The following is a 27,916-nucleotide window of genomic DNA, read 5'->3' on the forward strand; positions in this document are numbered from 1 at the left end:
TAGAAGACTTTGAATACAGAGTGCAAGAAAATTTGACTACTTTATTATGCAGCGTTCTTAGAAGTATTTATATAGGAAACAAATAGAAATGTTGTTATTCACTGATTAACTTTCCCTCCAGTGAGAATTTTTGAGTGAGCTAAACTTGAGAACAGAACCAGTCTGAATCATTTAAAAGAACATATCATTCAGAGATCTGATTCTCAAGTTCAACTCACTGATTCAGTGATTCGGTTTGAGAGGCTCTAGAGTTCTTGATATCAGAATTATCAAATAATCTAAACATAATCAATTGTGTGGCTTTAGAAGACTTTGAATACAGAGTGCAATAAATTTGGACTACTTTTATGGTGCTGTTTTTAGATGGATTTATATAAGAAACACATAGAAATGTTGTTTTTCGCTGATAAACTTTCTCTCCAGTGAGAATTTTTGAGTGAGCTAAAATTGCGAACAAAATCAGTCTAAATCATTTAAAAGAACAAATCATTCAGAGATCTGATTCTCAAATTCAACTCACTGATTCAGTCAGAGAGGCTCTAAAGTTCTGGAGGTCAGAATTATCAAATAATCTAAACATAACCTAAACATAACCTGTTGTATGGCTTTAGAAGCCTTTGAATACAAAGCACAAGTAATTAAGACTACTTTTATGGTGTTATTATTCTGGTGTTTGGTTATTTTTGAAGTTTGAAAGATGTACAGTAGCCACTACAAACTGTTGCTGTTGAAAAATAATGGAGTGTCTATTTACACTAAGTGCAAACAGCTCGACTTGTTGGCAGAGGCTATTTCTACTAACAGTGGTTTCAGTGGAAAGACAGTGGCTTTTTGAGGAGATCGACCTCAGTTCGAATCCACCTTTTGCCAAACTCATTCTTCTCCCTTTTCACATCACATACCAGATTGGAAAGGCATTTGATTTCAATAAAATGAAGAAAATAATTGAAAAGTGGAAAATAAAGGGTATCGTGGGTGTTTATCAGATAGGGTTAGGGGTAGGGAGGGCTTTATTGTGCTAATAAGGCAGCATGCATTTAAAATTTTTAAGAAAAACTGTAATTCACACCCAGTACGTTATTGCATGCTGTTTTATAATGTACTACAATACTGAGGTGCAAATATCTGCCACTTGCAGATATTTAGTAGTGTCTAACTAATATTATAGAAAATGCTGCTATTTTTACATAGTGTAAATATAATCTATCACTATCTGCACTTAGTGTAAATAGCATCTATCACTATCACTTAGTGCAAATAGCTGCTGCCATAAAAATATTTGAAGATTCTTCAATATTTCTTTTTTTAACAAATCTGAAAAACATGTATTTGTCTCACTAATAAAGAAGAAGAAAAATGTGTATGGGGTCGATTCCTCTCAGCAGGAGGAACAGGGATCCGTATCAGCGTTTGCATTTAATCACTATAAGTAGTTTTAATATCTGAGGCTTATCGTGGTGTGTGATTCAGGTTCAGATTGTCAGGTACAGTAGTTGTTCTGCAAGTTGATCTGCCATTATCATAGAATTAGGTCCCATTCTCTGCTATCATGTGTTATCACGACCCAAGCACACGGGGCTCTTGTGATGATCGCTCTTGTCACATCTCATTGCAGGCATTGTTCCTTGAAAAGCCTGAAAAACTGGATTAGTATGAGATATGTAAGAATAAAACTGATAAAATCTCTCTTTTCTTTTTTCTTTCCAGGGTAACCAGGAGGCCCCAGCTCCCCCAGAAGCCATGGCTCAGCCGTACGCTCCTGCGCAGTATCCTCCCCCTCCACCTCAGAACGGGTTGCCTGGCGAATACACCCACCCTGGGCAGGACTACACGGGGCCCAGTCCGGTCCCTGAGCACGCCGCAGCCCTCACTATCTACACACCCACACAGACACACAACGAGCCACCTGGCACTGACAACAGCACGCCTTCCCTCACAGGGACTAGCAGCATACCAGTGAGTGCCACTAGCAGCATGCAAGCATTGAATGTTTATTTGATTTGATTTGATTTCACAGACAGGGTACAAAATTAATTTTATAATTGTTTATAATTAATATATTTATATATGACCATTAAATATAATTTTTTTTTTTAGAAAATCGAAACTGCAGCCTGTAAAACCATTGCAACTTGCATGTATTTTAAAGATATTTATCTAGTGAATATATGATGTAATGCTTTTCTTATAAGAGCAACAATATTACAATGTAATCATTTCTTAAGTATAAGATGTTGAAAGAAAAACGTGTTATTTAACAAAAACGAAACGGTTCCACTGAAAAAAACACAAACACACAAACAAAATGCAAATTACAGTTTTGTAAGGTGTAAAATATTATTTTTATTAATTAAATTAGCATTGGTGGGTGGCAAAAAGTTAATTTTGGACCCTGCACACAGGACTTTTTTATTCATTTTTGAATTACTTTTTACATCTTACATTTTTTGTTGTCAGAATCAGACTCTAACATCCCATTTTTAACAGTTCTACATTCAGACAGACTGAGATAAAGAGAAATTGGGGCTAGGAAATAGAAGAGTTTGGAATGAAAATAACTATAAAGCTAGCGCTAGCAAAGATAAAAGCATGGGACAAAATAAGAGACGTCAAGAGAAAAAACATCCTTCTCCATTTAAAGAGTTCTTCTGCTTTCTCTCTACATTTTATCAAGCTTTAAACCATGGCTATCACATGGCTCCATATCTTAAACCCCATGGAGCCATTTACCATGGCTAACAATATCACAAACGTCTCAATGGACCACTTAACAAGTGCTGCCCAAGTGCTCTATCTGAGCATATGACAAGCTCATGATGAAATAAAAGAAACTCTGAGAGGAAAGAGTGTCCTTAGACCCACTCCCGTGGGCAAGTTGTGTCTTGTCTATTTGCGCTACCCTTTTTTGGTTCCTATAAGCCCTTGATTAACACATACACATACACTTGGAGAAAATAAAGGGAGAAAAGCAGAAGGACAGATCCCTGAGTGTATTATTTTATTTTATTTATATATATATATATATATGTATATATATATATATATATATATATATATATATATATATTGGGGTTTTGTGGCTTGACACTCACCTTTACAAAATCCCAAGGCTTTGTAAAATACAAGATTTTAGCATTGGCTAGTCACTGTATTCACTGGAAATGTTTTCGTAAATGTTGGACAATTTTGTCTACGAATTTAAGTACAGTTAAGGTCAAAAGTTTACATCCGCCTTTCAGAATTAATGTGAATTTTTTTACCAAAATAAGAGGGTTATACAAAATGGATGTTATTGTTCATTTAGTACTGACCTGCATAAGATATTTCAACTGTAACTATCTTCTGTAGCCTCTGAAGGGCACTACTATATAAAAAATATGATATTTAGGCAGAAAAAAAATGTACACATCTCCATTCTGTTCAAAGGTTTTCACCCCCCAGCTCTTAATGCATTGTTTTTCCTTCTGAAGCATCAGTGAGCATTTGAACTTCCTGACAATAGCATATGAGTCTCTCAGTTGTCCTCAGTGTGAAAAGATGGATCTCAAAATCATACAGTCATTGTTGGAAAGGGTTCAGATCAGAGCCTGCCCAAGGCATAAGCGAACTAAGCGGCTGCTTAGGGCCCCGTGGCCACCAAGAGTAAATTAAATTACATAGTTTTTTTATTTTTATTTTTTATTTATATATGTATAATATTTCAATGGATATATTGGTAATGAAATCCATTATTAAATAAAAAAAACAACGCAATATTATTTTAACTGGCTACTGCAGGATGCATGCACAGTTGGTGTGACGAGGATGAATGAGAGTGGAAGCAAATGCAGAGTGAACACAAATATTTATTGAAGACAAATATAGTGAACACAAAACTCCGTGGTGATGATGGTGTCTCTCGGCTGGGTGGCGCAGAGGCTTGATGGCTGGTGATGACGTGGCGTGAATCTCCCGTGATGAATACAAATCCAGTGACGATCAACGGCGAAATAAACAATCCAAACGAGAACAAGACCAAGACAAACCAACAAGACAGTCCAACAATCCGGATCAACTATCAGACAGGGAAGGAGAGAATGAGGTGAGTATATGTAGCTGATGGTAATGCGTGACACCTGGAGCGGGGACTGATTAGCAGCTGAATCGAATGAGCATGACAAACCACATGAAAGACACCACATCACGAGACCTGAGAATGCAGCCGATCCATGCACCGTGACAGTACCCCCTCTCCTAGGAACGTCCCCTGACGTTCCCAGCCTCCTGTACCTGTTGATTGAATTCATCAATAAGTGAGTGATCCAGTATGTCTCTAGCAGGTACCCAACTTCTCTCCTCCGGACCGTAACCTTCCCAGTCCACCAAGTACTGGAATCCGCGTCCCCTCCGCCTAGAGTCCAGAATACGGTTGACCGAATAGGTTGGTTCCCCGTCTACGAGCCGCGGCGGTGGGGGAACCGGGGCAGGCGGATTTATGCGAGCAAAAAATACAGGTTTAATTTTAGATACATGGAACACGGGATGAATCCTCCTGTACGCTGGAGGGAGGTTGAGGCGGACTGCCACCGGACTAATGATTTTGGTGACAGAAAACGGGCCAATAAATTTGGGAGCAAGTTTATTCGAAACGGATCGGAGAGGAATGTTCTTGGTAGAAAGCCACACTTTGGAACCGACGACGTATACGGGAGGCCTCGACCGGTGGCGATCGGCTTTGGCCTTGGTGCGCGCTCCCACCTGGACCAGAGTCTCACGGGCTCTGGACCATGTGCGACGACACCTCTGGACGAAGGCGTGAGCGGAGGAGACCGCGACTTCGGATTCCAGACTGGGAAAAATTGGTGGCTGGTACCCTACACTACATTCAAATGGCGAAAGGCCCGTGGCAGACACTGGTAAGGCATTGTGTGCGTACTCCACCATCGACAGCTGCTGACACCAGGAGGAAGGATTTCGAGCGACCATACATCGTAGTGTTCTCTCCAAATCTTGGTTGGCTCTCTCAGTTTGCCCATTGCTTTGAGGATGGAACCCCGAAGAGAGACTAACAGTGGCCCCCAGAAGTTTACAAAACTCTCGCCAAAATTTGGACACAAACTGGGGTCCTCTGTCAGAGACCACATCTGTCGGGAGGCCATGTAACCGAAAGACGTGATCAATGACTGCTACCGCTGTCTCCTTGGCTGAAGGTAATTTGGGCAAGGGGATGAAATGAACCGCCTTCGAGAACCGGTCCACCACGGTCAAAACTACCGTGTTACCCTGAGAGGGTGGGAGGGCGGTAACAAAATCTAGCGCAATGTGGGACCAGGGTCTCGAAGGGATTGGCAGCGGTTGTAGGAGCCCATCTGGAGGTCTGTTAGAAGTCTTACCAGTGGCACAAACTGAGCAAGCCAAAACAAAATTGCGAACATCACGAGCCATGAGTGGCCACCAAAATCTTTGCTTGACCAAATGTAAGGTGCGACTTACCCCTGGATGACATGCTACATTGGAACAATGACCCCATTGGATAACTTCGGACCGAAGACTTTCTGGCACAAACAAACGGTTAGGTGGGCAACCGGCCGGAGGCATTACCCCATGTAAGGCTGTCTTAACCTTCGATTCGACCTCCCAACTGAGAGTAGAAACAATAAGTGTCTCGGAAAAAATACTCTCGGGAGTGGACGGGCGATCGGAGTGGTCAAAAATTCGAGATAAAGAATCGGGTTTGACATTTTTGGAACCCGGGCGGTACGAAAGAGTAAAATCAAAACGTCCGAAAAAAAGTGCCCACCTAGCCTGCCTAGAGTTTAGTCTTTTGGCAGTTCTGATGTATTCTAGGTTCTTATGATCGGTCCAAACCATAAAGGGTACCCCCGATCCCTCCAACCAATGACGCCATTCCTCCAATGCTAGCTTGACTGCCAACAGCTCTCTGTTACCAATATCGTAATTTGACTCTGCTGGCGACAAACGATGAGAGAAAAACGCGCAGGGATGCATCTTGTCGTCCGAGGGTGAGCGCTGTGAAAGCACCGCACCTACCCCCACCTCTGACGCGTCGACCTCTACCACGAACTGACGTGACGGATCAGGGGTAACAAGAATGGGGGCCGAAACAAAGCGGCGTTTGAGGTTGGCAAACGCAGCTTCCGCTGCGTCTGACCACCTGAACGCCGTTCTGGGAGAGGTCAAGGCAGTCAGAGGTGCGGCTAGTTGGCTGTAATTGCGAATAAAACGCCGGTAAAAATTGGCGAACCCCAGAAACCTTTGTAGGGCCTTACGGGAATCTGGACTTGGCCAATCTACCACAGCCTTGATCTTCTCGGGATCCATGCGCATACCCTCAGCCGACACGATGTACCCTAGAAAAGGAACAGACTGTGCATGAAAGTCGCATTTCTCCGCCTTGACAAAAAGCCCATTCTCTAGCAGCCTCTGAAGCACTCGTCTGACGTGTTGAACATGTTCCTGGAGAGAAGAAGAAAAAATCAATATGTCGTCCAGGTAGACATATATGAACTGATCGACCATATCTCTCAACACATCATTAACGAGTGCCTGAAAGACACCTGGGGAGTTGGACAAGCCGAAGGGCATGACCAAGTACTCAAAGTGCCCCCTGGGGGTATTAAAGGCGGTCTTCCATTCATCTCCCCTCCTGATGCGAACCAAATGATAAGCGTTTCTTAAGTCCAATTTAGTGAAGATCGATGCTCCCTGCAACCTCTCGAAGGCTGAAGATATCAACGGCAAAGGATAAGTATTCTTTACCGTGATATTATTCAGCCCTCGGTAATCAATACAAGGTCGCAGAGATCCATCTTTCTTCCCCACAAAAAAGAACCCCGCCCCCGCTGGAGAAGAGGAGGGTCGAATGAACCCGGCTGCTAGAGAATCAGAAATGTATTTCTCCATAGCCTCTCTCTCAGGAATAGAAAGTGAGTATAACTTGCCCTTAGGCGGAGACGTACCTGGCAGTAATTCTATAGCACAGTCATAGGGACGATGAGGAGGGAGAGAAGCAGCCCGAGACTTACTGAACACTTCCTTCAGGTCGAGGTACTCCGCGGGCACGTTACACAGATCCGCCGTCTTCTCCTGCAACACAGACTCAGATACAGACGGACAGGCAGACACAAGACAAGACTCATGACATTTAATGCTCCACTCAGACACCGATTTCAGCTGCCAATCAATCCGGGGGTTGTGTTTGATGAGCCAGGGATGACCTAAGACAACGGGTGCGTGAGGTGAGTCCAGGATGTAGAAGGAGATGCTCTCACGGTGGTTACCTGATACCGTGAGAGTGATGGGTTCCGTGATGGTGGTGATGGTGGGAAGCGTCTGACCATTGAGTGCGTGGACTGCTATAGAACTGGTGAGGGGGAGGAGGGGAACATGATTCTGATGAGCAAATGAAAAGTCCATGAAATTACCTTCAGCCCCTGAATCCAGTAGTGCAGTGCAGTGCAGGTCCAGACGTTGCCATCTAAGCCTGACCGGGAGGAGTGTGGAGGTAGATCTGGACGAGGACTTGATAGCGGAGATCCCACCCGACAGTAGCCCCATTCCGACTGCCGGGCTGGCCCTTTTCACTGGGCAGCTAAGGGCGAAATGCCCTGCCGCCCCGCAGTACAGGCAAAGGCCTTGAGACCTCCGCCTCTCCCTCTCCTCCCGAGTCAACCGAGCTCGACCCACCTGCATGGGCTTGTGATCCTCGAACGGGCTGACCACGTCATGGCCACTGGCTCGAGTTGGAGGTCCCTCCCCAGGGGGAAGCCGAGCGGGTAAGCACCGCCGCTCGGCTCGGGAGAGTCGAGCGTCTACCCGCAGCGCCAGATCGATGAGGCCGTTGAGATCTGCGGGTAGATCCAGGGCGTAGATTTCGCGTTGGACGCGGTCAGCCAGCCCATGCAGGAACATGTCCCACTGCGCCTCCTCGTTCCATCGGCACTCCGCCGCTAGGGTGCGAAACTCGATGGAAAAGTCTGAGACGGATCTCTCCCCCTGTCTGAGATCCGTCAATCTCCGCGCGGCCTCCCTCCCAGTGGCCGCGCGGTCGAACACCCGCTTCATTTCGGCGGAGAGCGCTGAGAACGAGGCACAACACGGATCTTGGTTCTCCCATACCGCCGTGCCCCAAAGTGCCGCCCTCCCCGTTAACAGGGTGAGCGCGAACGCCACCTTGCTTTCCTCACTAGGAAAAGTGCGTGGTTGTAGAGAGAAATGCATGGAGCATCTAGTGAGGAAAGCCCGGCAGAAGTTCGGCTCACCGCTGTACAGCTCCGGTGGGGGAAGGCGGGGCTCGGGCGACTGAGCAGCCCCGGATGGTTCAGGATGGGCGGGCGGCATGGGTGGTGGGGTTGGCGCAGTGGGAAGTTGCCAGTGTTGCGTCCGCTGGGCAAGCTCGGACACCTGCGCCACAAGAGCTCGGATCGCTGTACCAGTATCCGCCGAGCTCTTCTCCTGGGTTTCCAGCCGAGAGATGCAGGAACGCAAAGCTTCGTCGGCTGTGAGTGGGGTGGAGCCTGCTGCTTCCATGATGTGGTCTGATAGTTCTGTGACGAGGATGAATGAGAGTGGAAGCAAATGCAGAGTGAACACAAATATTTATTGAAGACAAATATAGTGAACACAAAACTCCGTGGTGATGATGGTGTCTCTCGGCTGGGTGGCGCAGAGGCTTGATGGCTGGTGATGACGTGGCGTGAATCTCCCGTGATGAATACAAATCCAGTGACGATCAACGGCGAAATAAACAATCCAAACGAGAACAAGACCAAGACAAACCAACAAGACAGTCCAACAATCCGGATCAACTATCAGACAGGGAAGGAGAGAATGAGGTGAGTATATGTAGCTGATGGTAATGCGTGACACCTGGAGCGGGGACTGATTAGCAGCTGAATCGAATGAGCATGACAAACCACATGAAAGACACCACATCACGAGACCTGAGAATGCAGCCGATCCATGCACCGTGACAGTTGGAGGAGCCATACGATGTCTGACTGAGGTAACGTAACTTAAATTCATTGAAGAAGCAGCATCACTGCAGCAAAACAATTAATAATGTCACAAAAAAGGACATATCTACAGAGAAAAGAAAACAGAAGAAATCCGAGGAAGAGAAAAAACAGCAAGATAAAGGTAAGTTAAAAAAAATAGTATTCATGGGTACCAAAGACGTCACTTCCGCTATGCTCGCCGCCATATTTGTGTCCAATATGACAACAGACACAGCGCATCTAAATGAGAATTAATAATAAATTGAAATAAGAAATTACTTCTTACAACTACTTCCCACACTGTGTATTTGACTTGATTGTATGTTTAGGACAAAAATTGTAAATTATTGTGAACGTAGTTGCTCGATGAAGGCTTTAAGACCTTGAAGAATCCTCTGCCGGCTGGTCACTCTATTTCACAGCGAACGGGACTCGCGCTGACTGCACCCTTACCGTCCGCACTTAGATTTCGGCAAATTAGTTTTGGCGAATGCAAAAAAAATTGATTATTGAGCATAAGCCCAACGTCCAGCAAGCCAAGAAAACATAAAATATACCTGAGAGAAGGCGTCTTTCACGTCTTGTGTATTCCTAAACCTGGATCTCATTATTGAAGCACAAATTCAAGCACCAAAAGCATGAGATTTCTTTATTTAAAATATGCATTTTTGCTAATAATAAAAAATAAGCTTCTGTTTTATAACTTTGGTACTGATAACAGTTTAACATTACCTACTTACATTGGCCTACGTTTGGGGTCTGTGCCCTTGCTACAGAGATTGAGAGTCTTCCAGAACTCCCCCAAGAAAAGATGACTGCATTTGAGCTTTTCACTTACCTCTCAAAATGAGATCTGTGAGTTGTACCCGAAACTTTGAGTTGCTCTCCGGATAGCCTGCACTCTCCCTGTGACTGTTGCATCTGCAGAGCGGAGCTTTTCCAAACTCAAACTGATCAAAAACTATTTGAGATCTTCCATGCCCCAAGAAAGACTGACTGGACTTGCACTAATTATCATTAATAACAAAATTGCCCATCAGATATCTTATAATGATATCATAAACGACTTTGCCTCCAGAAAAGCAAGGAAACACAAAGGAAATTGGAATATTGAGGTGGAATGTAAAGTTGAGTTAGTTTGTCTTTTCATATAAAAAGACCCTGTTTGTATTGGACTAATTTGTGGTTCTTTGTTATTTAGCTTTATATTTTATTATTTATTATATTATTTATTTTATTTGTAGTTGATTGTATTGCACTTTTTGCATGTTGCAAAATTTTCTGACCAAAAGTCATTAAAGTGGTTAACGTTAGCCTTATATTTGACTATTTATTTTATTTGTAGTTATTGCACTTTTTACATGTTGCAAAAAAATAAATTAAAGTGTTTACAGTAAGAGCATTGTCTACTAGTTTATTTTGCTACTTTTCAGTACACCACTTTAAATATGCCTACTGGTACTGCAAGACTTTGAACGTTAAAGTGCAAATTAACACCTGACTACTCGTGTGGGTTTGCTACTGTTACAATTAAAGATCATAGCAAGGGTAAAAATATTGGTATGATGTAAGCAACACAGCTACAAAAAAAAAGTAAGTTGGGTGTGTTAGATTTATAGTGTGCAAATAATAAAGGATTGACAATAATTAGTCATATTGGTGGCACAGAGGGGCCCCCAAATAAAATTCTGCTTAGGGCCCCCTGAAGGCTTGGGCCTGCCCTGGTTCAGATACACAAAAATGCTGAAATATCAAAGAATGTGTGGGACCTGAAGGATTTATCTGAAGAACAGCAGGCAGGTTAACTGTTTAGGACAAACAAGGGACTCATGAACAACTATCACTAAACAAAAAAAACAGTATTAAGAATCAAGGGGATGTAAACTTTTGAATGGGGTCATTTTTATAAATTCAACTATTATTTTCACTTGTAGATTATATGCAAACATATTTTATGTGAGATATCTTATTCAGGTCAGTACTACATGAACAAAAACATGCATTTTGTATGATCACTCTTATTTTGGTCAAATAATTATCATTTATGCAGATTCTGAAAGAGGGTATAAACTTTTGACCTCAACTGTATCTTGGTAAGCATCTAAAAACAGTATCTGTTGTTGTAGCTAAACTAATGTTAGCTTGATCAATAATATTTCATAATCTGTTGCCATTAAACACCATCCAAGTCTCATTTTTTAGAGGATAAATACCTTTGCTAGAGCCCAAAATTGTGTTCATGATTTGCTAATTCACATCATTCAAACTAGGGAGTGAAATGAAACACAGCCAGAAAAAGGGCATAAGAGAAGAGTGGGAAAGAAAAATTAAACAGCATAAAACTTTTCTTCAATGCAAAAAGAAGTACAAGGTCTTCCTGGCCTTAGGGGGGGAAAAGGATGGATGAAAAATGTAATCTTTTTCTCTTTCTGATTGGGATATGTGTAAAGCTCTGAGGTGGTGCGGTTTAGAGGAAGTAGATATAATCCCACGCTCAGCAGATCGCAGAGAAGCGATGCTGACAGGCCCCCGTAAAGGCACCTGAGCTCTGGCTGGGCTAATCTACGGCTCGATTGGAGGATGTACTTAAACTGTCACTCTGGCCTAACCCACCAGGGAAATTCTCCCTTTCTCCCTCTTTTCTCTCTCCCTGTGGAGGATCATTAGCAAAGAAGGAACACTACACCTCAGAGAGTGGACGGTAATCACATCAGATCACATATCAGATCACATCATCACAACAGCACAGAGTCTAGATGCTCGGTAACTCAGCGATAAAAGACTACTTACCTCTCTTTAGGGTTCGTGCTAACAGTTTTCCACTACGACTGTCATATTGCCTTGGGTGGGATTGTCTAAACTGTGATTTGCAACTCGCTCGAACACAGCCGTACTGCTCAAAGGAGCGTGATGTTATGTTATTAAGGGAATGCCATTATTTCCTGCGCTTATTCTTGGCCGCCGTCCCTGAGTAGTTTTTACTGTGCCATTGATAATAATATTGCAGGTATAAGCGCTCTTTAAGCCCTTGTATTCGTTGCCGGCTAAACCTGTTGCGAGTCAGATTACCTTGTCTAATTAATCAGAGCTTTGCACAATACTGAAAGGCCAGTGTCTTCTTTCTAGATGACAGCTGATGGTTTGTGTGCGCATCTCGGTGGGAGGGAGGGATGATGGGATCGGAGGGGAGGATGGCAGAAGTGTAGAAGAACAAAAAAATATAAAGCGGCTCAGGCTAATCCCTTTAAGTGAAGCGCTGGTTTGGCCCTAATCGGATGTAATCTACCTGCTTGGCAGCTTTCCAATCAGATAGTTTCAATTATGTGGTTGTAGGGGCATTCTGAAGGGGGAAGTGCTGAGCTGAGCACTTTGAAAGTGATTTGCAGATAACACTGAATGAGTGCGGCAATAGAAACGATTTAGCAGGACTCATTCCCCACCCAACCGCACATAAAAACACAGGCACGAGTGAATGTGTGCAAACACGAGCCTTCTGTGACGTTGCGGTGGTGGAGGAGGGGGGTGGATGTGAGGTCCAATGTGGTGGTGTATGATAATGTTCAGGCAATTATTTCTTGGTGCTGCTTGGCTGCTCCATTCCTTGCGGAATGTGAAGTGCAGGGAAGTTGCTCTTCTACAACAGAGAAGGAAACAAGAAGTGCATCGGATGCATGGAATGAGCATAGTCCAGTTTTAGGGAAGTCTAGCAGAAAAACACAAGTGAGAGGAGATGATCCAGTTTATATGTGTTAGGGCAGAGGTTTTGAACTTGATTCCAAGGGCCATCAAATATGATGATATTTTTGATTGATCTACTGTATATGTAAAGGCAGCTGTATATTATTGTATATAAAATCACATGTATGCAGTGTGAATGAAATATTAGGTGTGATATTAAAAAGACAAGGTGTTACTTTCAAAACGTAATATTTGGTTTTCATACTGCCATTGTACTGAAAGAAAATGATGAAATTAGGGAAATTAAGATTTTTCTGGCCAACTAGTAGTCATTCATGTTAAGCATTAGTCGACTATTAGTCGCATATTTATTAATAAACCGTATAAATCAAAATAATGAGCTTTTAATTGTTAACATTGCCTAAAAAGCGCTCAAGCACACGCAAAAAAAGCTTTCCATAGTGCACCAGCAAATATAATAATTATGAATGTGTGAGGGGAAAACAGCAAGGAGACGGTTTCATATGGATGTGGTGGTTTCATATGGATTACATAATTTTGGGGAAATTTGAATTGTTTCATTTAAAAGTAGACATTTCACTCTCCATAGATGTATTTTTCCTGTCTGTTAGGCAAGTATACACAGTTTCGAAGTTTCACGCTCAAGTTCATAAAGACTGAGATGACAGAAAGCGCATCTTGTTTGGTTTAATTATTTTACAAAAGCGCAAAAAAAAAGTGTTTTCTGAGTGCACACAAATAAACGTAGTCTTTATAGACTCGAAAGAGGTATTACTTTTATCAACAGTGTTGACTATGAGGGGGCAGCTCCAGTTGAAATATTAAAATGTCATTTTTTTATTATTATTTATCTGATTACTTTTAATTAAACATGTTATTGCATACTTAAACTTTAAAAAAAGCAGTTACCGTCAAGCCATCCTGGGTGTATAAGACTTTCTTCTTTCAGATGAACACAATTTGAGTTGTATTACAAAATGTCCTTGCTCTTCCAAGCTTTATAATGACAGTAAATGGGGGGGTTAAAATTTTGAAGCCCTAAAAGTGCATCCATCCATCATAAAAAACTTCAGAAGGCCTTCGCTTCACTTCAGAAGGCCTTTATTAACCCTCCAGAGCTGTGTGAAGAACATTTTATGATGGATGGACGCACTTTTAGGCTTTAAAATCTCAACCCCCATCACTGCCATTATAAAACTTAAAAGAGTCAGCACATCTTTTAATATAACTTTGATAGTATTTATCTGAAAGAAGAAAGTCCTATACACCTAGGATGGCTTGAGGGTAAGTAAATTTTATTTTTGGATGAACTATCCCTTTAATACCAGACCCTGGCAAATGGATCATTGTTATGTAACATTCCAGACTTCAGCTGTGGTAATTGGCTGTCATAAACCTTTAGAGGAAGTAATATACCTACTTGGGGTTAATTCGGGGAGCTTTTCTTAGCTGACCATAAAATCCTCCCATATGGATTTACTATTAGCTTTTTTGGCAGGATCCGCATTCTGGAAGCCTAATGCAGGTTGCTTAGCTCCTCCCCTTTGTCATCCTAGTAAACGAAGTGCTGGAGAGAGGGTCATAGTCCGTCTGCATGTACAAGAAAGACATCAAATCCTCCTCCGAAACATCTCATGACATCCTCTAGAGGATGACCTGGCAATCCGAGCGAGCAGGGAGTTTGTCTCCGCCTCGAACGCCGAACACTTTTAATTACTTTTCACCTCGTCTGTGGAACTTGGGAGCGCAAAGCCCTCTGAAACCTTGTCTCTGAAAAAGACAGATGCAGCCCATGCTAGCTGCAATATAATTAACATGCAATTAACACAAATTAAAAGGCAAATTGCGCAGACGAACCCCCTGTAGATGGCTGCTTAGCGGTGACGATGAGATAATTAGATCCAAACCTGGAGTGCGGCGTCTCGAACGCTTACCTCTCCTCTCCCTCTCCTGGCCTGGTGTCAACTCCTCCAGAGAAGAGCACTCCAAGCCACCACGCTCAAGAGCAGGGGAAGTGCTCCGAATAAAGCCAGAGAGATTATATCGTTCAAGTCGAGAGTGAGCGAGCCGGACTGTGTGTTTTACAAAGCGCTTGTTATGGCGGAACAATTGTCCTCTTTTTAAGCAAAGCGCGCAAGACGAATGCACGGCAGCCCCGTGATTTCTCTTCATTTTTATCACTGTCCGTTACTCGCTGCTCCGCGTCGCTACATGATGACTTACATCTGAGAGGACCTAGTCAATACGTGTTCCCATAAAGTAAGCAAATCAAAGCCCTCATCCTTCTCTCCAGCACTTCGTTGGGCAGAGCGAGGAATTGGAGGCTCTCAGAGGCCACGCTCCGCCGGTCGGTAATGGGCGAGTCCGCGCCGTCGCACCGCTCACCTGTTAGACATGATAGATAGCGCGGCTCTCTCCAGAGCGACTGCAGACAGAGCATGTGAATGACCGATGGCACCGGCGTGATGGATGAGGATGAGGGAGCGGGAAGAGGTGCAGCCCAGGGAGCGGGGGCACCAGGGGGTAATTGCACCTCCGCTTGCCCATCCATCTGCTCAGCTTTCCATCTACCACCATCAGGCAGGGGCTACGGGCCTCCGCTGCTCGCCGACCTCGGGCGCCGTACACAAGGGGCAAGACGACAGGCTGTGTGGATCCAGAGCCGACCCGTGTGCTTTATCTTAACAGGGCTTGACTGTCTACATAGCTGCGATGATTGATAGTGCCAATGTGCTGGTAAACACGGTGTCCTCTCACAGAGACCCCGCAGAGCCCATTGGGAGAGACTGTGCATTAGAGAAGATGAGGAAGTTGTCAGATGGAAAAAGCTGAAGTTGGTGACCCTCGACATTTAATGGTTCAGAGGTTCCGCTGTTGTTATACTGTATAACCTGTAACAAGAGTTCAAACTTACCTTTATCGTTCTTGTAAGACTGGTTATTGATTACTGACCCTGTGAAGGGTGTATGTTTGATATTGTTTATACACAACATTTAGTGTAACCATCTAAAGGGGCTTTTTTTAATGCAAAGTAAACCTTCAATACTGCTCATTTAAAGTGATATTTGTGACTCTGGACCAAAAAAGTGGCACAGGTATATTTGTAGCAATAGTTAACAATACATTGTATGGGTCAAAATTAACGATTTTCTTTTATGCTAAAAATCATTAGGATATTAGGTAAAGATCATGTTCCAATGAAGATATGTTTTAAATTTCCTACCGTAAATATATCCAAACTTAATTTTTGATTAGTAATATGCATTGCTAAGAACTTCATTTGGACAACTTTAAAGGCAATGTTCTTAATATTTAGATTTTTTTTTTTTTTTTTTGCACCCTCAGATTCCAGATTTTCGAATAGTTGTATTTTGGCTAAATATTGTCCTATCCTAATAAACCATACATCAATGGAAAGTTTATTTATTTAGTTTTCAGATCACATATTAATCTCAATTTCCAAAAATTTACCCTAATGGTTTTTTGGTCTAGCCCTGGTGAAAAAACAGCATATGCTGGCTAGGTAGTTTTGATACTGGGATGCTGGTTAGGTATATTTTGATAAACCTTAGCATAAACCTTAGCTGGTTTATGCTGGTTCTTTTGCTGGTTTATGCTAAGGACCAGCATAAACCAGCAAAGGACCAGTATAAACTAGCATCAAAACCTACCTAACCAGCATGTGCTGTTTTTTTTTTTTTTTTTTTCAACAGGGAGGGTCACATTTTACCCAGAAATGAATATTCTGTCATTACTTACTCACTTTTACGCATTCCAGGTCTGTATGACCTTCTTTCTTTTTTAAAGCACACATTTTTAACAATATTTTAATTGTTTTTGTCTATAGAGTGAAAGCCTATGAAGTCCAAAACAACAGTGGACACTACTGACTTCAGTTTTATGGACAAAATAAACAAAGACATTTTTCAAAGCTACATAAATAGTTTTTTTTTGCCTTTTTGTTAAAACTCATCATGATGTAGCTGCTATACAGTTAAAATGTACATTTTTCATTCAGTAAGGTTGCTTGAATAAATATTAGATAAGCACAGAAGATGGTTTATTGTATCTTCCTGTTAAGATACATCTTTTAGACCCATAGAAATGTAAAGTCGCTTCTGTCATGTTACTGGTGTAATTTCCCCTGTAAAGACATATGTCCTCTGCAATAATGATTTTGTTCAGCGAGTTAAACTTTAAAATCTCATTTCAGCTGGTATTTTATCATGCCATTTTTCACCTTCTCTCGGTAATGAGTGAAAAAATGAACACTTTCCAGGTCCAAATCTTTTGCATTTGAGTTGGTATTATGTTCTTAGCTGTGTCTACATAATTGCATTTACTTCACCTTTTTCCTCTATTTTTCTCTGTCAGGGTGCGAGCGAAAAGGGATGGAGTGATAGATATCTCATTATATCTTCATTACCTAATACATGATATATTGCCGTCTTCTATGATTCATATCTCTTGTGTGTTTTGTGCCTAATGACGGGGAATTTGTCCAGCCTACTTATTATAATTAACTATGTACATGAAATACAAGAAAGCATGCTTGGGATGTGTGGATAAAATCTGAACACTATCAAAAAATAAAGTTTTGATCCGTGAAAATGCGGTTTTGGGCTTCTCTTTTGAAAAGCTTAATAAGATCCAAAAGCTTAACCATTTGACTATATCTAGTGTGTCAGCTTTCGTGCTATTTATACTCCATTAACTTCCAGTCCTTATTAAGTATTGAAGTCTACTATTATTGTTCATACAATATTTACACCATTTTATTATTAACTTATTTCTCACTGTTTGTGCTGCAGACCTGAATGATGCCTCAAATCATGCAGCTTTACCTAACTTTTAATGCGCTTGAGACTTTTCAGGCAAATTTTCAGAAAAATATTCCATAGACTTACACTGAACGACCCCTAAGCCAATTGTACTTATGAAAATATAATGGAGACTTCATAGAGAAACCACCTACTGTAGCAACCGCATAGCATCTTTCTTTCTTTCTTTCTCTCCCTCGTTCTCTCTCTACAGCGTGAGTCTGCTCTAGTATACAGCTGTCTATGGGACCAGCCAAATGTAGCTGCCTTCAGCACTTCTTTCTCATTGATCCTGTTAAGCCGGGGGAAGTTTAGCTGACATCATCTCTTCATCTGTGCTCCCATGTTCTTCTAATTCATTATGTACATGAAGGGCTGCCGCTTGGGTGCTGCGCTCACCATGCTTTTTCCTTCACTGAACATGTCTGCATACAATGGCTGAAAAACAAGACAAACTCTTAAACGCAGAGGAGTCTTCTGCATCTGTCAGCCATTGCATCACGTCTGGATTAATTATTTATTCAGTTATGCACCAACCTGATCCTCCCTCAAGAGCATTTTGTTAGATAATATTTTTCTTCATAGATATTGATTTATAATTTCATAGTGTTTCTTTCTGTATTGCTTCGTAATATTTGATATGATTGAATTTACAGTCTGTAACTTCTCTTCTGCTTCGTAGGTGTACAGTCGTGGCCAAAAGTTTAGAGAATGACACAAATATCAGTTTTCACAAAGTTTGCTGCTAAACTGCTTTTAGATCTTTGTTTCAATTGTTTCTGTGATGTACTGATATATAATTACAAGCACTTCTTACGTTTCAAAGGCTTTTATCGACAATTACATGACATTTTTGCAAAGAGTCAGTATTTGCAGTGTTGGCCCTTCTTTTTCAAGACCTCTGCAATTCGACTGGGCATGCTCTCAATCAACTTCTGGGCCAAATCCTGACTGATAGCAACCCATTCTTTCATAATCACTTCTTGGAGTTTGTCAGAATTAGTGGGTTTTTGTGTGTCCACCCGCCTCTTGAGGATTGACCACAAGTTTTAAGATTTGGGGAGTTTCCAGGCCATGGACCCAAAATATCAACGTTTTGGTCCCCGAGCCACTTAGTTATCACTTTTGCCTTATGGCACGGTGCTCCATCGTGCTGGAAAATGCATTGTTCTTCACCAAACTGTTGTTGGATTGTTGGAAGAAGTTGCTGTTGGAGGGTGTTTTGGTACCATTCTTTATTCATGGCTGTGTTTTTGGGCAAAATTGTGAGTGAGCCCACTCCCTTGGATGAGAAGCAACCCCACACATGAATGGTCTCAGGATGCTTAACTGTTGGCATGACACAGGAATGATGGTAGTGCTCACCTTTTCTTCTCCGGACAAGCCTTTTTCCAGATGCCCCAAACAATCGAAAAGAGGCTTCATCGGAGAATATGACTTTGCCCCAGTCCTCAGCAGTCCATTCGCCATACTTTTTGCAGAAGATCAATCTGTCCCTGATGTTTTTTTTGGAGAGAAGTGGCTTCTTTGCTGCCCTTCTTGACACCAGGCCATCTTCCAAAAGTCTTGGCCTCACTGTGCGTGAAGATGCGCTCACACCTGCCTGCTGCCATTCCTGAGCAAGCTCTGCACTGGTGGCACTCCGATCCCGCAGCTGAATCCTCTTTAGGAGACGATCCTGGCGCTTACTGGACTTTCTTGGACGCCCTGAAGCCTTCTTAACAATGCAGTGGAAAGTTTTTTCGGGATTAAGTTAATTTTCATGGCAAAGAAGGACTATGCAATTCATCTGATCACTCTTCATAACATTCTGGAGTATATGCAAATTGCTATTATAAAACTTAAGCAGCAACTTTTCCAATTTTCAATATTTATATAATTCTCAAAACTTTTGGCCACGACTGTAGATAAACAGATGTCCTCAGTGATATTTAGACTTTTCTACTTAAATTCAGTTTGTTTATTAAATATTTGATCACATTTTGATTATTTTTCAGCTCTGAGTATATACCGTGCAGCAGGGCCGGCCCTGTTCATCTGGGGGCCCTAAGCAGGATAATTTTGGGGCCCTGCCTTGCAAAAGCATGCAAAAAAATCGAGTATTGCCAGTAGCCAGGTTTCCATCCAAAGATTTTTTTTGTGGGAAAAAAAAAAAAAAAAAAAAAAAAACATGTAAAGCTTCGGAATTTGCGCTTTCGACATAGCTGATGGAAATGCCTTGTCGATTAAATTTCTTATGTGTCAAAACAATCTTTTTTCGTTTAACTTTAGAACATTAATTCTTAATCCATACTTCAAATGTCACAAAAATCTGTTTGGAAACACTTTTTGTAGAGAGGCAAATAAATGTGAGGCAGCGTCCCTGTTCGTGTTGCTAATGTTAAAGCACCGTTTTCCAGTTCAAAAAACGCATAAATCATATTCATTTGATTAAACTGACAAGTTACCTCTCAAACATACATATCTTAATTTAATGTTCCTTTAGTAGGCTACGTTGCAAGTTAAAATGTATTCATTTTGTTCTGAAAATCTTGTTTTATGTGGATATTGGAATGATAAGTACAACATTTTAAATTAACTCGTTTTGGCTTGTTAGTAGCTTCTTATATTTTTGTTCTTGTGTTATGAGTATCGTTCCATTAAATTTAAATGATTTGTCCTAAAATGAGAGGAAATAAAACAGTATGTTTTTCAATATGTTTGACTGTATTTTATTTTGACAATGAAGCCGCGTTGTCGATCCAGTTAGTAGCCTAATGCTTAACTGCGCGCAGGAGGCGCCAGCACGCTCACTTGATTTTTTTCCCCCTTATAAAAGTGGAAGAAACTTACAATAGCCTACTCCTTCGTTTGTGGTCATATAAGAGTAGTAAGACATTATTCCAAACTATTCTAAATATTTATTTTATTTATGCACATTCACATTAAAAACAAACAGTCTGCTTTTGTAAAAAAGAAAACAAAAAGGATGCCGCTTTCTCAAAAGCGCATCAGAAAAAAGAAACTAAATTCTGCATAGGTTGATATAGGCTACTAATTGTTTCACGTTTTTTTTCGTTTTGTTAATTCATTATTTATTTAGAAAAATATATTTTGCATATCTATTTGTTTCTTTTATATAGCTTTTATAATGTTTTCCTCCATTTGCAGAATCGCTGCAGGTGCGTGACCATGTGAATCCTCACATTCTGTTGTTTATGCTGCTTTTTGCGTGTATAAAATTAATCCATGGAAAACAAATTTAGGTATTTTTTATGGGTCACAGCCGCGTATTAATTAAAATTTCATTTAATTGTACTTTAACATAACCTTGTCGGTTAACGGTTAAAAATGACCGTCGGTTGTCAGGAGAAATATTCGAAATTAACATTCCTATTTAAAAGTTAATCAGAAAAAATGATAGAAATACAACTGCTCCTTTTTATGATTATTGTTGATGATCAAGTAAATAGTCTAACAAAGTAAAAAAAAAAATACCTCTTGACACTTACATTTAGTATTAGGTTTTGTTTCAAATGGATAAAGAACAGGCTACTAGCCTATATAATTTACGCAATATAGGCGAAATTATGTATGGAAACAGCTCAAGGGCAATTTTTTTTTTTTTTTTTTTTTTTTTTTTTTGCGATACACCAAATCTTATGTCACGGTTTCTTTTTTTTTTAGGGATGAGGTCATTATGCACACCATTTTATCGGTAAAAGGCCGTTTGGACAGCAAATTTCGCAGGTTTATTTTACGCATATTCTCTTTGTCGATTAACAAAAAAGTTCGAAAACTGGATGGAAACTTGGTTAGTGACAGCCACGCGCTTTGCAACGTAATGACTTGGATCACTAGTGGGGGCCCCCTAGTGGCGGCGGGGCCCTAAGCAGCCGCTTAGTTCGCCTATAGGGAGGGCCGGCTCTGCCGTGCAGTATGCATACTTCACAAAATCAGCACAAAAATGGCATAATTGTAAATGAAACATAAATAATCATATACACTGTTGTTCAAAGGTTTGGGATCAACCAGATTTTTTGTTGTTTTAAACAAGTCTTTTCTGCTCATCAAGGCTGCATTTATTTGATTAAAAATACAGAAAAACTGTAATATTGTGAAATATTAGTGTAATTTAAAATAGTGGTTTTCTATTTTAACATACTTTAAAAGAGAATTAATTCCTGTGATGCAGAGCTAAATTTTCAGCATCATTTCTCCAGTCAAATGATCTTTCAGAAATCATTCTAATATGCTGATTTATTATCAGTTTTTTTTTACCTGTAATACTTTTTTCAGAATTCTTTGATGAAAAAAAAAACATCAAAACAAGCAACATTTATTTAAAATAGAAATCTTTAACAATATACACTAGCGTTCAATGTTAGGGGTCAGTAAACTTTTTCTTTCTTTCTTTCTTTGAAAGAAAGTAATACTTATATTTAGCAAGGATGTGTTAAATTGATTTTTTTTAGGTGTTAATAAAGACTTCCATTGTTAGAAAAGATGTCTATTTTGAATAAATGCTGTTCTTTTTAACTTTTTATTCATCAAAGAATCCTAAAAAAAAGTATCACAGGTTCCAAAATAATATTAAGCAGCACAACTGTTTCCAACATTGATAATAAATTAGCATATTAAAATGATTCCTAAAGGATTGTGTGACACTGAAGACTGGAGTAATGGCTGATGAAAATTCAGAAAAAGAAATAAATTATATTTTAAAGTATATTAAAATAGAAAACTGTTATTTTAAATTGCGATAATATTTCATCATATTTTGATGACCATAGGAGACTTCTTAAAAAACATTACAAATCTTACTGATCCCAAACTTTTAAACGGCAGTGAAATTGTAATATTATAAATATTATTTTAATTAATGTAAATATTATTTTATCATAAATAATACTGTAATATATTTATATAAAATATTTTTTACTTACATATTGATGCGTAATATAAAATTAACAATGTATATTTAGTTTTTATTGTTACTGTGTACAGAATATATATTATCAACAAAAGCAAAAAATCAAACAACTAAAAAAATTGTCTTGGATACTTAATACTGGCTGTAAAAAAAATCTGATTTAGCATGAAGCGTGTTTTTTGCACAACATGCGTGACAGGCCGCCTGGTCAGAGTCTGGTCAGATGAGGTCTCATGAAGCTCAGAGAGCGGCGAGAGAAATTGTGAGAATGGTATGAAGGCTGTAGCATCAGGGCTTGTGAGGTGAAAGATGAATGTGTGTCACGGACAGCAGTCCATCCTTGAGCACAGCTGCGTCACTACCATTTCCTCCACATGATGGACAGATGAGCACACCATCTTTACGCTTACTTTCTCTCTCCCTCTCCCGTTTTCCCTCAGGTCTTTATAGGCGGCTGCTCAGTAAATGCATTCTCTGGTCTCCCCATGTCAGAGGTTTTTTTTCCCCCTTTAAACCTGTATCCACACTTCCTGACAGCTTCCTTAATCTTCAGCGCCACATACAAATGTTGGCAGAGTAGAGGGAATTTGTAATATGCCACCAGCATGCCCTGATCTCCCCCTGCTCACCCGCCCCCGTAACCTTTGCCCGCTGCACTTTTTCCAACCTGTGATGGCATTTGAGGTAGGAACTAACAGGGCTGTGCTTGTGTTTTTTTTTTCAGCAAGCGGACGACGTGGTTCAGACAGACGTCTCTCAGCAGCTTCAGCTCCAGCCCTCAGACTCTTCGGAGAAGCAGCAGCCCAAACGGTTACACGTCTCCAACATTCCCTTCCGCTTCCGTGACCCAGACCTCCGGCAAATGTTCGGGGTGAGTCTCAGGCCTCGGCCAGATGGCAGCAGGTTGTATCTCAGAGGAAGGCCTGATCATCAATCCTGTTTAAACTCTGACAAGGACATTGATCTTATATGCAACGGTGCAAAACCTGTTTAGAAACTGTAATTGTAGTCTCTTCTAAAGTTAGGCATTGGTGGGACTAAACAAGGGCTGTCAATGAAAGATTTTAATTTAGTTATCAGAGAATTAAATCAGAAACATTCAGTGCTAATGGTATAGTTGGATTTTTGAGCAGATTGATTGTATAAGTGAGCCCTTTTTTAATGACTGAGGGGAAAAAACGGTACAGTTCAACTAGTGTAGTTCACGAACAAATGACTCTAATGATTCTTTTTAGTGAATCAAACACAAATAGTTTTTTTTTCATTATTAGCTAAGGCCAATTCTTTAATTACATTTTCATATGAAGGCTTTTCACAGCTAATAAAAATGTATTAAATGCCAAAATTGAATGGAATTATGTTGCCAATTAATGTTTTTTAAAGACATATCTTCGGCTCACCAAGCCTGCATTTATTTGATTCAAAGTACAACAAAACAGTAAAATTGTAAATACTATTTAAAATAACTGTTTTCTATATGAATATATTTACAAATGTAATTTATTCCTGTGATTTCAAAGCTGAATTTTACTCCACTCACAAGATCCTTCAGAAATCATTCTAATATTCTGATTTGCTGCTCAGAAATTTATTATTATTATTATTATGTTGAAAAAAGCTGAGTAGCTGTTTTTCAGGTTTCTTTGATAAATAGAAAGTTTAGAAAAACAGCTTTTATATTTATAAATGTCTTTATCATCACTTTTGATCAATTTAAAGCATCCTTGCTAAATAAAAGTATTAATTTCTATAATTTATTCCCAAAAATATACTTTAAGGTTTTGAATGGTATAGTATATAAAGTTACAAAAGCTTTTTATTTCAGATAAATGCTGATCTGTGGATATTTCTATTCATCGAAGAATCCTGAAAAAAATTGTACTCAACTGCTTTAAATATTGATAACAATAATAATAAAAAAAAAATGCTTCTTGAAGATTTTTGAAGCATTGTGTGACACTGAAGACTAATCTTGCTGAAAATGATTGCTTTGAGTGATGCTGAAAATTAAGCTTTGCTCACAGGAATAAATTACATTTTTAAATATATTCAGATAGAAAGTAATTATTTTAAATAGTAAAAATATTACACAATATTACTGATTTTGCTGTATTTTTAATCAAATAAATGCAGGCTTGGTGAGCAAAAGAGACGACTTTAAAAAATAAAATCTTACTGTTCAAAAACTTTTGACTGCTAGTGTATGTTTGATCAATAAAGCAACTGAGTGGTATATTATGTAATTAATGTGAACAAAATTGTAAACACTAAACATTCCATAGTCAGAGTACATCCCAAATATTTTATTTATATCCCTCCAAGTCTAGAAAGTGCTTGTGATTTAACTGCATTCTATTAGTTTAGTTTGTATATGTAGTTTGTGACAAGGGCTCAGTAAAACTTGTTTTTTTAAAAACAAGGGCATTCAATCAAAAAAAGTATTGTTACAGTATAGCGTTAGGCTCAGTAATGGTCGGTTATTATTTAGCGTTTTATCCACAACTACTGCTCTTCAATCTGCGTTTAGATGTAAGCACTCTCGGCTAGAATAAAAACAAAACTAATGAACGACTCGCAGCTTTCTTTAACCGAAGAAACATCTGTGCCCGTCTCTCTAAGACTGGAGGACTCATACAGTTAAACTCCAGCATACCTTTGAATTAACAGCAGCCAGCGAGGGAGCTGCGTTAAACACTGGCAGCTTGTTACTGGAGGCTACAGGAGGAGAAAAAACGTTGTTGGTCCCAGCTTGTTAAAAAGCCGAGTCTGTGTTTACTAAGGGCACTGTATAGCGAACAGTAACACTTAAACTGGTGGAGGACTCTGGGTGCAGCCTGACTGCTGAGTCTTGAGAACATCTGTTCCTCACGCTCTTTGTTCTCTAAGAGAGGCTGTCCTGTCCTCTCTGCTCCTCTCCCGTTCATGTGATGAGCAGAGAGCCAAACAGTGGTCCCACCAGTGGAGACGTAATTAATAGCGCTCCTCACTGTGGTTAAAAACTAGAAGTTTATCCTCATTAGGTTTGTGTTGGCTGACAGCTCCGATGTGAAAACAGGCATATGTGTGACCAAGTGCGCGGATGTTTGTCTGAAGAGACTGCTGCAACTTGCTGTGAAGTCTCTCAGGGACCCAGGGGTGCAATTATCCCGTGCCATAGATAGACTAGTGGGAGAGGATGGGATGGACAAGCGCCGCGCACCTCTAAAGTCCCAAAAAATGTATGAAAAGGCAAGTCTGAAAACAGATTTCCATCTAGTGAAGGTTTCACTCTTTAAGCACTTACTCAAGGGGTTTACTGGCTAAGCCACTGTCCAAACTTTCCCCATTTTATAGTTATAGTAGATTTATTTTATTTTACTTTATTTTATTTTAATTATTTTGACAGAAATAAATGACAACGTTGACATAGATTAAAATAGAAAACAGTTATTTTAATTTGTAATAATATGTCAGTCCCAAAAAATGTACGAAAAGGCAAGTCTGAGAACAATGACTGATGCCCAAGGGGTGCCCAAGGGTTTCCCCATTTTTGTAGTTTTTAAAATATTATTTTATTTTTAATTTAATTTAATTTAATTTAATTTTTTTATTTTGACAAAAAATAAATGACAATGTTGACATAGATTAAAATAGAAAACAGTTATTTTATTTTTTTATTTTATTTTATTTTATTTTATTTTATTTTATTTTATTTTATTTTATTTTATTTTATTTTATTTTGACAGAAATAATTGACAATGCTGACATAGATTAAAATAGAAAACAGTTCTTTTAATTTGTAATAATATGTCAGTCCCAAAAAAATTACGAAAAGGCAAGTCTGAGAACAGAAATCCAAACTGTTTCCCCATTTTTATAGTTTTCAAAAGATTATTTTATTTTATTTTATTTTATTTTGACAGAAATAAATGACAGTGTGGACATAGATTAAAATAGAAAACAGTTATTTTAATTTGTAATAATATGTCAGTCCCAAAAAATTTACGAAAAGTCTGAGAACAATGATTGATGCAAAAGGGAAAATATTTTAATCTAGTGAAGGTTTAACTCCTTAAGTATATATATTTTTTCATTTTATTTATTAATTTATTTTTTGACAGAAATAAATGACAACATTGACATAGATTAAAATAGAATACAGTTATTTTAAATTGTAATAATATTTCACAATATTAGTATTAGTAAAAATGTAATTTTTGTGCATTTTTGATCAAATAAATATCTAATGTAGATATTAAAAATATATAAATAATAGATATAAATATAACAAATATGGCAGGAGGAAATATATAAGTTACCTGTTTTAGCATAACTTTAACTGTTTGAGATTTAATTGTGAGTCCGTTGTGTCACAGTCAGTCTCAAGACAGAAGTAAATTTGAAATTAAACCTCCAAATAAATTACTTTTATCTTTCAGTGTTAATTCTTTGATTATTGTAGATAAACAGTCACAGATCACGCTCGCATTTAACTCAAGACAGCTTTCGAAAAACCATTTCTGATTTCTCAATTTAGCAAGATGGAAATTCAATTTGGAATAGCTGATTATGAGAACTGCAATTTTACGAGTCTTTTTCCTCATTCGAGTACACTGGCTTGGGCCGTAGTCAAACAAAGAGCGCCGATTAAAAAGCTCCATTACCCAACCTTATTTGAGCCTCATTTTATAATTAGAAAAAGACATCCAAAGCAATTATACAGATGAGTATGTGGATTTAATGCTAGTGTATGAAATTGGTTTTAAAGCACCACCATGACGATTCCACACGGAGGCTGCAAAATTGTGCTTGCAATATCCGACTCCTCCCATAACACTCCCCTGTGCTGATCTGAGTGATCCTACACTTCAGTGCATGCAGCATATGTATATACTAGCAATAAAAATGGCCCCCAGCTCTGGGGAAAGTTAGTGCTAGATTAAAACAGGTACCTTGTTATTCTGAATTAATAGACCGTTATTCCCCTCGGTACTTCCCTTAGAGGTTTGAATCTTCTAAAATATTGATCACCCAAGGGAATGCAGAGGTTTACCTAGAATCTCAAACAAGAGCAAAAGCCCCATATGGTTTTTTAATGGGTTTATAATGATACCTGCTTGATTTCCAAACAAAACTGCCTTAATGTCACACTACCGACTCGCTTTTTTAACTACTCTCCCTCCGCTTTCACAGCAACGCTGACTCGCTTCAAACAACTCTCTGAAGTGTTTTCCCAACCTATCAAGTGTGTAGACCACCACCAGCCTCGCACTGCGATCTCCCATTGATCCTAATTTCATGTAGGCCTACACTCTTATTAAAGCTCTCTGCTGCAAAGCAGTGGCGATGAAGGGGCCTATGGTGACTAGCTGTGATTAGTTTGGTTTTCCCAGGGATGACTACCCTGGGAAATATTTCAGCAATACCATAAGCCCATTAGGGCGGGTTAAAACCATTAGCGTCCGCAGACTTTGTTTAGAGCGAATCGTCTGCGGTCGTGAGCAGGTTCA

At 39.7% G+C, this 27,916-nt stretch overlaps 1 protein-coding gene across 3 annotated transcripts in view; it reads left to right on the forward strand.

Moving 5' to 3' along the window:
- The window catches only part of rbfox3a (RNA binding fox-1 homolog 3a), a 533,508-nt gene that overhangs the window by 451,219 nt on the left and 54,373 nt on the right, over window positions 1-27,916 (forward strand). For all 3 annotated transcript variants that reach the window (XM_073827724.1, XM_073827726.1, XM_073827725.1), the window contains 2 exons: window positions 1,708-1,956; window positions 23,152-23,298. In XM_073827724.1, coding sequence (XP_073683825.1) covers window positions 1,708-1,956; window positions 23,152-23,298 — 396 coding nt within the window. The remainder of the gene's footprint in view (window positions 1-1,707; window positions 1,957-23,151; window positions 23,299-27,916) is intronic.

The sequence above is a fragment of the Garra rufa genome, chromosome 22 (genome assembly GCF_049309525.1).
Source record: "Garra rufa chromosome 22, GarRuf1.0, whole genome shotgun sequence".
NCBI lineage: Eukaryota > Metazoa > Chordata > Actinopteri > Cypriniformes > Cyprinidae > Garra > Garra rufa.